At 36.6% G+C, this 14,513-nt stretch overlaps 1 protein-coding gene across 1 annotated transcript in view; it reads left to right on the plus strand.

The window, feature by feature from the left end:
- The window catches only part of LOC107754077 (uncharacterized), a 30,221-nt gene that overhangs the window by 10,013 nt on the left and 5,695 nt on the right, over nt 1–14,513 (plus strand). The window contains exons 2-6 of the mRNA XM_016570390.1: nt 3,143–3,172; nt 8,416–8,518; nt 9,386–9,512; nt 13,331–13,443; nt 13,793–13,981. Coding sequence (XP_016425876.1) covers nt 3,169–3,172; nt 8,416–8,518; nt 9,386–9,512; nt 13,331–13,443; nt 13,793–13,981 — 536 coding nt within the window. The 5' untranslated portion in view covers nt 3,143–3,168. The remainder of the gene's footprint in view (nt 1–3,142; nt 3,173–8,415; nt 8,519–9,385; nt 9,513–13,330; nt 13,444–13,792; nt 13,982–14,513) is intronic.

Here is a 14,513-nt window from a genome sequence, read left to right on the forward strand (position 1 = left end):
AAGGGGCGTAACATTTCCGTCACACGCTTGAGGTATTCGGCCAATCACAACGCACTGGATAGCTGGCCAATCACAGCACACCTCGCTTTTTCAGACCAATGAGCTTTGTAAAAATCGATGCGTTTCAGAAAGGCGGGGCATAGAGGAGAAACACATTTCATTACACCAAATACACAAAATAATGTTCTTTTTAGCAGCATCATATGACCCCTTTAATATAGTTAACTTAATCTATATCACACAAAGAGTACCGTTTTTCTGCAGATATCAGCATGATAACACATTTAATAATCATTTTATACAAGTTCAGTAAAGCAATAAGTGACGACATTTTAGAGGTAATATTGCTTGTTTTTGCTCAATTTTGCTAACGAAAATAGTTCCTAACAAAGATCACAGCACTGTTTTGTGTCTCTGAGCAATGGACGGTGTTTATTTATTGAATGAATCAGCTTTTTGAACGAATCGGTTGAATAAATGATTCAGCGATTCACTCATTAACACAGTCAAATGCTTTGTTCCTGAATGAATCAGCCATTTGAATTAATCTGTTGAATCTAAATGACTCACTCATTAACAGTCACTTGCTGTCACCTACTGGCGGTTTTAATTTCACATTTCGACTATTTTTTTCATGTTTTAAATTATTTCAAATATCAGTATTCAACGTTTTATGTTAAAAACAAAACATTAGGCCTATTTATGCATCTGAAACTGCAGTTTAAATGCATCTATGTGAGATACATAAACTGTGTAAATACATCTAAATGCTATTTCAGATGCAGATTCCAGAAATGTTTTCTTATGTTGGAATGAAAGACACTAAGTACCGGATGAAGTGCTTCTTGTTCTTACCCAAAAATACAAAATGGAAGAAAGAGTTCAAACTGAACACAATCTTGCTACTCAAGCTGTGTATGACATTTTTTTATATATATATTTATTTGCTTCTTTTCCATTTTGCATTTACTTGTACTTTTACTTTCAATACTTAAGTACGTTTAATATATATTTAAAAAAATACTTTTCATACTTAAGTACAATAGATATCACATACTTTAAGACTTTTACTCAAGTAATATTATAAATGGTGACTTCAACTTCTACGGAGTCATTTTCTGGTAAGATATCTGTACTTTTACTTGAGTATGGCTTTCAGGTACTTTATACACCACTGTTCATGAGACAAGTAGTGTTGTCCAATTCACAAATCTACTCTTTTAAACCGAACAAAAATGATCTAAATGATTTTATCATGAATTTTACTCATTTGGTTTTCAAGTTCAGATGCAATAATCCGTTTGTAGCTGTTAAAGGCTCAATCGTTTGGTAAGTGAAGCCGTTTTCCAAGCTGTGGATAAACCGGGGGTTCAGCCGGTGACTCAAGGGAGACGGATTTCACGACTGGCTTGCTCAGGGGACAGCGGCCCCTCTCATTTAGGTCTTTATCTCTCGAACATTAGGCTATGTAAGTAAGCCGCACAAAGGAGCTTTCGCCTATTGCTCCAACTAACGGAAGGATTAAGGATTTGATTCATTTTTGCAGTTCTTTCACTCAGTCTCTAAGCGACTGACGTTGATGCAGTGCGCTGGGTCCCATCTCTCTTTCGACGGCATAAATGTCTCCCAAGGGTGACGGGACAACGGATGGAAGGCTGTGGTTTATGGGAGCAGTACATCAGGACCTTGCTGCCAGGATTCAAGGAATGCATGCATATCCATGCTTAATGACTTTGTGTGTGTGTGGCTCATGACAGCACAGCGATTATGACTGGATGAATGTGGCAGTTATTGTGGGCATTCAGAGGCAGCCGCAGCATGAATGGGCCAAGCAATGCTGGCAGTAGGGATACGACAGAACCGCTGGATCGTCGCCTGGGCCTTTTGTCTCACAGAGCCATGTTGTGTTTTTTTTAAATCTCACCCGATCCCACAAAGCACTGCGAATTCAAAAGGCCCAGAGGAGAGACAGTGTGTTAAAATCTCGGGTAGGAGTATTACCAACAATTCTGCTTACATTAGCATTTAAAACAACCTTTAAGCGATTCCTCATACTTCATTGTGCCTGCGCTATGGTGCTGCTACCAGTAAACAAGGGTTCTGTCCTTATTCACCACGAATTTAAATCATAAGCAGGAATTGGCTAAAACTACCATTCCTTGCATTCTCATTAAGAACTGCTGCACAACCTCTTCGAGAGGAAAAAATAGACATTTCGGCTCATTATTTTCCCACAGATAATGTTTAAATTGCCGCATGAATGTATGCAAAAACACAGCGTTGAAAAATTGAGGCTACTATGTGGCGATTCATCATTTGACAGAACGATTTCTGTCACTGTGTTTGATTTCTGTTTTTCTAAGTATGTCCACTAAAATAATCTTTCTCGGGCAAGCCGCAGTCTATTTAAAAACCTTAGACCACCTCTGTCAGAAAAGCAATTAAGTGTGAGGTTTTCATTTTAATTTAAATGAGATTATATTACAGTAGCATGAAAAAGGGGACTATTCAAATGAAAAGAGCATGAGTGTTCTTCTCTTTATCAGGACCAGCAGTTCTGAGGCTTCAGTGGGATAGAGGAGAGAGAGAAAGAGATAGATGGAGTGACTGCATTTAGAAAGGCGATTTGCTTGTGCCGTGCTCTGCTGGAGAACACTCCCTTAAAAAGGAGGCATATTGGTTGAAGCCTTCAGATGAATTAATAAAAATTTTGCAACTAGAAAAGACAATTACAAGCATCTCCTGGGCATTACAGTTGACAGAGGCATTTTCTAAAGCCCGTCTCTGACAAAATCCAGCTTCTCTAGGGGAGCCTATCTTTTCTACAGGCAACTAACAGGCCTTTATGTGCTTTCGATTATAAACTGCTTCACCCTCTTCAATATCATGGCTGCTCGTATCTTGGGTAATCAAGAGAAAGCTATTTTTGTTGCCGAAACGATGCCGCTACAGAATCTTTTCTCTTTCTGAACAATGAGCAGTTTTAGTTGACACAAAACTCGCTTGCTTTTTATTCACAGTTATTATCTGGGTGATTTAATATGTCTTTGTTTGTGGAAATCTGTATGATAACATTTCTCCTTGTTTCTGTCTTTCTCTCCGTCTGTTTAACCACTTTTCTCTTTGTTATTTCTCCCTGAAGCAGCAGATGAGCTGGGAATTGAGTTTATGGGTAAGGAAATGTATTTTTTTATTATTTCTTTAACCCCTTTTCTTTTCTCTCTCATTAACATGTGCACAGAAGTACTTGATATTAAATTATTTTGGAATTCTGTAGGTGTGACATTCTGTGCTCCATTTTATATACACTGAACAAAATTATAAACGCAACACTTTTGTTTTTGCCCCCATTTGTCATGAGCTGAACTCAAAGATCTAAGACTTTTTCTATATACACAAAAGGCCTACAAAAACAAAAGTGTTGCGTTTTTAATTTTGTTCAGTATATAAAGTTTTAAATGAAGTCTCTTATGCTCATCAAGGCTAATTATTTAATCAAAAAATACAGAAAAAAGTAATATTGTGAAGTATTGTTTCAATTTGTAATATTGGATTCCTATTTTAAAATACTTTAAAATATTATTTATTTATTTTTATACTGACCCCACACTTTTGAATAGTACATTTACATTTAAATTTAGTCATTTAGCAGACGCTTTTATCCAAAGCGACTTACAAATGTGGACAATGGAAGCAATCAAAATCAACAAAAGAGCAACGATATGCAAGTGCTATGACAAGTCTCAGTTAGCCTAACGCAGCACACATAGCAAGGTCTTTTTTTTATTCTATAATAAATAAAAAGAAAACAGATAAAATAGAAAAAGAATAGAGCAAGCCAGTGTTAGAGGCCTTTTTTATATTAGTATAGATTATTATTATATAATATTAGAATAGTAGTGTATATTGTAACACAACATTTCTATTTTGAATAAACACTGTAAGAGTCCTGAAATAAAAAATAAAATAGAAAACTGTGGCCGGCTCCAGGCATGGGCAGGGGTGAGCCCACCCAAATGACTGTCTTGCCCACCCAATCAGAATCAGATAAAGATTGCGTTATTTATTTATTGTGCAGTGATTAAAACTGTTTTGAGAAGTATAAGATATATATGGAGACTGCTGCCCCAACAATCATAAAATAACACCAGAAAATAGCAGCCTTTTTTTTTTATTAGCTGAATGCAAAGCGCGCTGAATTCACACGGCTTCAGTCTGTTGCAGAAAAGCAGAGGCTGACAGCGAGCGAAAACAGGCAGAAATATTTGTGCGCTATCACGGGGAGTTTGCAAGTTACAAGGAGTTTAATACATGAATATGTATCATAGCCTATCACTGAAATTACCTGAGCAGTTGAATTAATGTTCTATAATAACCCGCTCATTCAATAATGTGCATTAATTGCATGGACGGGGCAAGATAAGCGTTTAAATGAATGTTGGCTAAACAGTTCAGTTGAAAGCTTACCCCTTTTGGCTTGCTGTTAATGCTGAATGTAAGAATGAAAACTGAAAGTAAACACTGAAATAAGATCTTGTGCGATGAAAGGTGCGTTCGTCGTTACTATATCAACAGCAACTATAATCCAGTGAAGCAAACTATTCTACTTTTTTTGTGAAAATCCACCGCTTTGAATTGAAAGTAGGTCTGTCATTTACGTGATTCGTGTAATTCATAATTATTGTGACGATAATAGCATTGTTCTGTTTTGCGTTTTCAACATTAGGAATACAATTAAAATTGAATGGGTGAATATTTTAAAATAAAAAATATTATTTGCCGTTCAGATTGATTATTTAAAAAAAATCTTATTCTTGTTCTTTTACTTCTCTTTTGTCTTCTTTGAATTTATTCCACTAAATCCATTTAAATCCTTTATTTATTTAGTTCCTTTACCATTACCATAGTGGTTTGGTCTTTATATTTTCTTCAAAACAATGGTCCCCCCAGTGTTCTAGACATGATTATGGCCTTTTTTTTTTTGGTATAAATAAAAAAAGTTAGTTACATTTACATTTAGTCATTTGGCAGATGCTTTTATCCAAAGCGGCTTACAGTAGGGCTGTCATATAGGCCTACGTGCATTTTTAGATTTTACATTTTTAGTTGAAAAAAATCACCAGTGTAGAAACCATGAAACTATTCAATAAAGAAAAGAAAAAGTTTTTGTTGTAAAAATGTATGATATTCTAGGCTGCCCATGAAAACTTTTTTTCAGTATACATATAATATAGTTAATATATTTAATGTAGCAATATCTACAGTATAACCCTCACCACCACAAAAAAATAAAAGCCCACCCAGGATATCTGTCAGCCCACCCTTCTATAGCTGTTAATAACCGGGTCTGAATAGCAATAATATTTCACAAAGTTACAGTTTATTCTGTATTTTTGATCAAATAGATACAGCCTTGATGAAAATACAAAACTTCTTTAAAAACATTAAATATCTTACTGATCCCAAACGTTTGAATGGCAGTGTATATAATTTGTAATTATATTTTTAAATATTTTATTTTTATATAATTCGCTGTTAATTTTCTATATAATTTTAAATATTTTAATTTGAATTGAGAGACTTGAATTGAGATGCATTCGTCACACCGCAGAACCATTTAAATGGTTAAAAAGAATTTAAGACAGGCTCTTTCTCATATAAATTCCTATCAATTTAAACCTAGCATCTTGATGATGTTCGAAAAATAAACACCCACAGGCTTCTCCTCTTGTTCTTGACCAGCATTAATGTATACAAACACACATGATGCTCTCTGTTCCTCACAGAAGCCTAATGTTCTTGAGTTTCCATGGAAACAGAGCAAAAGAAATGTATTGTAAAGGCACAGGGCAGCATCTGTATGGGCGATGCGGTCTGTGCGGCTTGTGCACATACATGTGTGTCTGCTTCCACTTGTCTGTGCATGATGCTATGTATGTCGCTGTTAATTACTGCGAAGCCCAGAGGTGTGCACCTTGCTGAGGTTGCATGTTGCATAGCAAGTCTCTGGGGATGAGAAATATCACACAGCCCAGGGCTAAATAGATGCCTTTACCCTGACAAACCACAGACTTAAAGCAGTGTCAACAAACAGGAGCCCAAAAACTGCTGTGAAAATGGATTTGCCACAAGCTTTCTCCCTTTCTGTATCCACACACCCTGCCCTACCGTCCTCTCTCATGTGCCTGACAACTGAAAGCATTTCTTTAAGTGAACGAGTGAATCCTGTGAAGTTTTCCATTAGTCGTGCTTCACACGCTCGCCTCAAGATTTCCTCAAAAACTGTCAGAGAAGGAGAGATAAGGTTAAAGTGGAACTGATATGCATTTCTGCTTCTCGGAAATGACTGCCTCAGTGATTTTAATCTGGATGGTGAGCGAGTCCAGTTGTGGCCATTACGGAGCGTTTTCCATTTGAAAGAGAGACGGGAGGGGGGTGTTGAGTGCACGTGAGCATGAATGGTCAGCTCTGTGCATTTGTGGCATGAGAGAGGCATTTCAGTCACGGGTCTGTGTTTGTGAGGGAGTCTAGCCATCTGCTCGCAGAGACTCTCCACCAAACCGGGGCTCAGTGTCCTGTGAGGACCGGTCTTTTGGTCCCTGCTGTGCCACTAGCTGTTCTTGGTTTTCCACAGACACATGATGCTACAGTTTTGGATGGGCACAAAGACAGATCCATATAGCTTATTTACTGATTCTGGTGTAGTAAGAACAAAGCTCAGACCTGCATTCCTTTGAACACTTTTACAATCAATTGAACGGCAGGATATGAGTCACACAGCAAATCTCAGCATCCGTGTTCAGACATCTAGTGGAACTTCTTCCCAGATGAGTGCTAATTATGATCATTTAGATATGAATTGAGAATGCTTTATAAATTCCAATAAATGAAAGTGTAATTTATAACCAGAAAAGCAAGGTCAAGACAAAATGCAAATAGAAGAACACTTAATTTCCCTGCATGTTATTTATTTATTTTTTTTCTAACTTGTCGAGGTGACATTCCGCTTCCTGTCATTCCAATCCAAATTGCAGTTCAGTAGTGCTCGTGTAGGGCCCTATGATTTCCGTGATGTGGAAAGCGCGGACGGAATCACGGAATCCAGTCATAAAAACGTAATTTACTGTATAACGTGGAATGTCACAGAATTTGACACATTTTGGATGGATACAGCAAAAGGTCAGTACACTTAAATCAAAACACTATATAGACCAGTGTCTGTGAATATTAAGTCACAAAAATACAATTTAAATATGAATCCTGCATGTTCTGCACGTCTCTGTATGAATGAATGGCACAGATGTGCGGTTTCGTTTACGCTCGCGGTGTCTTCAGCCTCTGCCGCCTCAATATACGAGTACATGAACACAAACATAATCTCTAGAACTGCTCTGATAGTCACTTCATGAGCATTGTACCATTTCTTTTGAGTAAAACTATAGTCATATATACAAACAGAAACCTAAAGGTCTTCACAACAACCCGTCAAAATAAAAGTTTGGTTTAACTTGAAGAAACCATGACAGAAGTATTACTTGAATGTAATGAAAGTACTACTACTCATAATAAAAAGTATTATTAAAACATTATTTTTAAAGGAATTTTTACCAGAATTTATTTAGCAGAAAAATGTAAATACACAACATAGTATTTCTGGAAAAATTTAAATTAGTATGTTTTTGATTATTTATATTTAATGAAAACATTAAAATGGAATACAGAAAATTAATGGAATACTGAATTTGAGAAAAAAAAAACATTGCATAAGGCCTATAAAATGCAATTTTTGTTAAACTTTTAATAAATTGCTGTTTAATACTGTAAGTTTCATTATTTCAATTAATTAGACATGCTTTTGATGAATACAATTTAATTTAATTCATTAAACCATTACAATTCTAAAATTTTAAAAGTCTAGAATAATTAAAATGGAAAAAAATGGAATCCAGAAAAATTGAAAAAACTGAATTTAGGAAAAAAATAAAACAGATTTAATAGGGCCCTACTGGTGGCCTATCAACCGATCATTAGGCCGATTCTTTCTTCAAGCGCATTTCAAGCCTGCCTGACCTCTGACACATATGAATGTTTAGCTGACAGCTCCCTGCATGTTTCTCTGCTCTCTGTCCCTGATCATTAAATCAAATGTGATTGTGTGCACATGTTTGCATGCTAGTTAAATGATAGAACTAGCTGATTAGTTTTAAGACAGTCGCTTTCCAATCATCTTTAAAAATTCATATTCTCTCTCAGAGGGAATGTTTCCATTATTGTGACACTGAATTTTTTTTAATTTTTTTTTTATGTAAGAGCCAATTAGCTACACAAGATTCTTTTGTTCAATCAAGATTGGCATAGTGATGACTGTGAATAAAGCCTGAAGATGAGTGTGTGCTGTCTTGTCTGTCTTTTCAGAGAGTGCAGAAACCTATCAGAGACAGATATTGTCCATCTTCAGCATAGCCATGGGGATCAGCCTGCTGGGAGTGGCTTGCATGGCTCTTTACTGCAAAAACAAGTGAGTCCAAATCATCCTTGGAAGCTGGAATGACATTGTTTCAACATAACAATTCAGAGTGCATTTGTTTTCTGAAGGTAATATAAATAATAAAATATAAGACGACAATTAAAAATGAATTGACATTGCAATTCGTATATATAATGGCTTGTGCCTCTTGAAATTCCTGAAAAGAAAACATTGTTTAGTAGTTTGGAATAATCTTTTATTATTTCTTAGAGAATAAATATTGTAACAATATTACTTCTACTACTTTGAAAAGCTGTTGTCTGTAAAATCAGTCGTGTGTCAAGGTCTCATGAAATAATGAATAATTTTAACATTTTTGTGACACGGCAAGGTTAGGTTGTAAAATGTCATGATGCAACTCCCAACAAACATAATCCTCTGGTTTCTCAGACAAGGCTTAAGCCTAGTCCAGGACTAAAATGCAAGTCTGGGCTGTTTTAACTGAAAAAAACTTGCACTGACTGTTCTTAAAATATGTCAGTTCTGTTGTTTTGTCTCAAGATGCACATCAGTAGTGTTTTTATCTAAGGCACATTTATAGAAGTTAATTAAATGTCCTAATTGATCTATGGCCTAATCCTGGTGTTATCTAAGCCCTGTCTGTGAAACCGGGCCAATTTTTTTGTTATTTGTTGCAAGAAAAAAAATTAAAACATAATGTGTACACATAATGTTTTTTTTTTTTTTTTATCATATAAAACCAACATGAATACAAAAAAAAAATTAAAAATTCTAAGAACCTGTCTCAAACAAAGCTAGATTTTAAAAGATTTTTGCTTTTCTCTTATGCTTCACTGACCAAAGTCTCAATACAGGAAATGAAATTTTGTGGTTTAAAAATGTATTAACACTTTGCAGGAGACAAAGAGAGAAGCATCGAGCCCATCTGACCGAAATTCGCAACTTGAGGGACAGTACCGTCAACGCCTCGGGTATCATGTCTAAATCCAGCCTCAGACACGAGAGCACCCTCCAGCTTCAGAAGGTGACGTCTCGCAGCTGCTGTTTGTTTATGTCCCAGAGAGCAAATCTGCATGAAGTCTACATTTGTGCTGACAATGCACATAATGATCGCTTGTCCAAAAAATATGTGCGAATACCAAATATATACTTGTACAGTCGGAAATCAGTAGTGTTTTTATCTAAGGCACATTTATAGAAGTTAATTAAATGTCCTAATTGATCTATGGCCTAATCCTGGTGTTATCTAAGCCCTGTCTGTGAAACCGGGCCAATTTTTTTGTTATTTGTTGCAAGAAAAAAAATTAAAACATAATGTGTACACATAATGTTTTTTTTTTTTTTTTATCATATAAAACCAACATGAATACAAAAAAAAAATTAAAAATTCTAAGAACCTGTCTCAAACAAAGCTAGATTTTAAAAGATTTTTGCTTTTCTCTTATGCTTCACTGACCAAAGTCTCAATACAGGAAATGAAATTTTGTGGTTTAAAAATGTATTAACACTTTGCAGGAGACAAAGAGAGAAGCATCGAGCCCATCTGACCGAAATTCGCAACTTGAGGGACAGTACCGTCAACGCCTCGGGTATCATGTCTAAATCCAGCCTCAGACACGAGAGCACCCTCCAGCTTCAGAAGGTGACGTCTCGCAGCTGCTGTTTGTTTATGTCCCAGAGAGCAAATCTGCATGAAGTCTACATTTGTGCTGACAATGCACATAATGATCGCTTGTCCAAAAAATATGTGCGAATACCAAATATATACTTGTACAGTCGGAAATCAAGCCACCTACATGTGCTGTTAAGGAGATTCAAATAAAGTCCCCTGTGCATAGCAGTCACCAGTAATGAATACAATTGGCCAGCAGGCAGTTGGGAGGAATGATGCCCTCCATGGCTTTACTGCTTTCCCACCTGCTCCGAAAGATCCCTCAAGCCGACAGAAATAACACTGCATGCAGCTCAGGGAGTAAACACTGCATCTATCTGATACAACAGTCAAAGGCAGCCAGCCACCTAGCTGATGAAGAACTGGATGAATAGAGTTACATTTTCCAAACCGGAAGATCAATCTCTCTTTGCTGCCACTTGGCGGTTCAGTCTCATCCCATACACAAATGTTGATGCTCACGTTCCCGTGTGTGTCATCAGGTCCAAAGAGAGTGAGGAATCAAGCTTAAATTATTCCCAACGGTTTACATTTATGTTTCCCTACACAAGTAATTTATATGAAAATGCATATAGTGCGTAAATGACACAGGGTGCAGCATATCAGATGAGTGTCACTCTTGCTAATCCAAGCATGCACAGCAAACCTTTAATTGGACCGCTTATATAATCGTCGCCGAAATCTGCTGAGCCAGTAGCAGACGACTATAAAAGTAATTTAGGAAAAAGCTGAGAGGGGGAGCTCCAATCTTTTGTTCAGACTTCACTTGGATTTTGCATGTTTCACCCCTCCTTCAGAAAGTTTTTTTTACAATTACAGTGGCTGTTCTGCTTCTCTTCCTCTTTCTTTTCTCACCCTGCTGAGGCGATGAAAGGGTGGTCAGAAATCATCCAATTTTCTTGTTGGAGAGAAGAACAATGCTAACAGGTCCCCAAGGAAGCAGCAGTGTTAGAAGGACATGCTTTTTCAGCTGTAAAGCCCCAAACTAGTTTAAAGTCAAACTCAATCGTTTTAATGATGTTCCACCAGAGAAGCAGAGGGAGGGAGATTTCACTAACTGAAATAACTGCATTATCGGCTGTCTTTTCCAGCTCTGGTGACACTGGGAGGGGGGCTCGGGATACTTATTGCAGGCTGCTCTCAGATTGCTGGGTTGTTGTAAGATAATGGCTTTAATTTTAAGAGGGGACTGAAAAAAATAGTTTAGGAATTCATTAATGTAATCTTGTCTGCGATTAATTCCTGACTGGGGAAGTCGAAAGGCAGAATAATCAGAGTGTGTCTCGCTTAATCTGCAGTTTAAATGTAAAGTCTAATTAAAGTGGCTTTCCCTCACTGAGGGGCCTGTATATCACAGAGTGAACATCTCCATACGGCCTCTCTTCAGAGTTCATGATCCCTTCATTTTATCTTTGGCCTGTGTGTGTGTTCCTACATTTATCTGTCTGTACAAGTGAGGGGAAGTGAGATGAGCTGCTGTGCAACACTAAGAAAGCATGTCATTTACAGCTGGTTGTGTCCACACCACTTCATGAAATAGCTTGCAGTAGTGATGTATGTAATACAGAGGAAGCATCTCTAATTTCTAAACAAGAGTTTTCATTTTGTTAGTTTGTGTTATAATGAGTGGCAATCCGCCGCTGGAATTAGATTTTAATGTTTTGCTGAGTGGTTGTTACGGTTGTCATCATTGGCGGAAAGCAACAGTGTTCACATGGCTCCCAGATGCACACAGCTCGCTATCAGTTCTAGTTAAGTCACGAAACAAAATCAAACAAATGTGTTTCCATCACTATTCAAAGTGAAAGGAAGAGTGAATATTTTTATTCAGCAAGGAAGCATTAAATTGATCAAATGTGACAGTGAAGACATTAACAATGTTACAAAAGATTTATATTTCAAGTAAATTCTTTTCCTTTGAGCTTTCTTTTCAGCAAAGAATCTAAAAAAAAAAAAAAAAAACATGTATCATGGTTTCCACAAAAGTATTAAGTAGCTAGCAAAACTTTTTTCAACCATGATAATAATAATAATTTTTTCTTGAGTACCAAATCAGCATGTTAGAATGATTTCTGAGGCTCATGTGACAAAATTCAGCTTTGCTATAACAGGAGTAAATGACACTTTAAAACATTAAAATGCATTTAAATGGCAATTATATTTCACATTATTATTGTTTTTACTGTATGTTTGATTAAATAAATGCATGCAGCCTTGATGAGCATAAAAAGCTTCTTTCAAAAACATTTAAGAAATCGTACCGACCCCAGACTTTTGAAAGGTAGTTTACATCCCCTGCAGTTCAGCTGCAATTTGGATTAAGTAAAATAAGTTTTATGTGACCCTGGACCACAAAACCAGTCATAAGGGTCGATTTTTTTTTTATTTGACATTTATACATCATCTGAAAGCTGAATCAATAAACTTTCCATTGATGTATGGTTTGTTAGGACCATATTTGGCCGAGATACAACTATTTGAAAATCTGGAATCTAAAGGTGCATACAAATCTAAATATTGAGAAAATCGTCTTTAAAGTTGTCCAAATGAAGTCCTTAGCAATGCATATTACTAATCAAAAATTAAGTTTTTATATATTTACGGTAGGAAATTTACAAAATATCTTCATGTAACATGATTTTTGGCATGAAAGAAAAATCGATAATTTTGACCCATATAATGTATTGTTGGCTATTGCTACAAATATACCCGTGTGACTTAAGACTGGTTTTGTGGTCCAGGGTCACATATGACAGGGCAGACCTCAAATGTATTTATTTTTTTAAATCTTACTGGACCAACAAGTCGTATTCAGGCCTCGTTTGCTGTTGCTGTGACCTGACAGTAGCAGATATAGGAATGTTGTCACAGAATTAATTAGGCATGTGAACACTTAGAAAGAGTGATTTCTCCCTCAACCCAGTGTGTAATGATATCTAAAAAAAAACACTTGAAATAGATTTTCCATATCCTAATTAATATCCATAAGCTGAGCTTCTACCATTTCATGACTTCATAACTTTCTCACTTACAATTTGCTAACACCCATGAAACATTGCCACATGTTTGGAAATGACATACATGCATAGAAATGATAATCAATGTGCTCATCCTCTATATAGTTTGGTTCGCCTGCAATAATATCTTTTATTTTCTGTTCATCTCAACAGAGCAGAACAGCCCATGGTTTCTCCTCTCCGCAGGCGGCCAGCATCGTTCTCAGCAGCTCTAAAGTTTCCCTACCAAATCATAATCGCAGTCTCTCGATGGGGAAGCGCTGCAGGTACTTTCCCAGAGCTTCACATCTATTGTAAAACTTCTGACACTCCGTCCCTCTCCACAGAAGAGAAAGAAACGGAGAAAGAAATTTAATCAGCTCTCAATATGGCACCATATGTTCACCTCAAAAATGAACCACTTAAAAGCATTATAATAATTGTAACTGGTAGCAACCATGAAAATTTACATTTCCGAATTATGGTGGAATCAGTTTTTCACAATAGTTATTTACAACAACAAGGCCTGAATTAATTATCATAAATTCTAGCATTAGAGCCATGTGCTAATCTAAGGCTGTCTCATATATATGATCTTTGTCTCCTCACTTCAGAAGCTTTTTTCTGTTTCTATAGAAGCTGCTCGTTCTCCTCAAGCCCTGCCCTAAAACACAAGGTAACCAATTATCGAGCCGTCTCAAAGTGGACCCCGCCAATCTCTAGAGCAGGCCATCATCTCAGTGGAGGATCTCGAGATTCTCTTCACTCCTATAAACATCTCCAGGAAGTGGAGGTGAATGAGGTGATGCCACAATCTTTGAGAAGGTGAGCAATAAAATAAAAAAATGCGACAAACAAACAATGCAATGACTGCAATGATTTCTCTTCTCAGACACTTCAGATGTTTGTGGTACTTCTATGTCCCAGGGGTTGATTTTTTTTTGTTACAAAATGTTACAAAATATTTCTAAGATTTTCAGCTTTCTCTTTATCATTGAATCCTTAAACATGATCATGGTTTCCACAAATATATTAAAGGCAATAAGAAATAAGAATTTTAACTAGAGACACAGACCATGTCCATAGTGTCATTGTGTCGCCTGCCAATGACGTCATAACCCCTCGATTTCCGGTTTTGTTTTGTAGAAAACATGGAAACACCAAAGACGCTTTAATATGTTGTGTGTTTTAATAGACCGGTGACGACTGCACAGAGTAGCATTATAACAGAACTTTCAAATGTATCTAGTTTGATAAAACAGCACCGCTTTTTTTTCCCCACATACACATGACCGGAAGGAGCGGAAGCAGTCGACTGTGGCATAATAAAAGCTCCGCTGCTTTCGAGCTGTGTGTC

The sequence above is a fragment of the Sinocyclocheilus rhinocerous genome, unplaced genomic scaffold (assembly GCF_001515625.1).
Source record: "Sinocyclocheilus rhinocerous isolate Xijiao unplaced genomic scaffold, SAMN03320098_v1.1 scaffold502, whole genome shotgun sequence".
NCBI lineage: Eukaryota > Metazoa > Chordata > Actinopteri > Cypriniformes > Cyprinidae > Sinocyclocheilus > Sinocyclocheilus rhinocerous.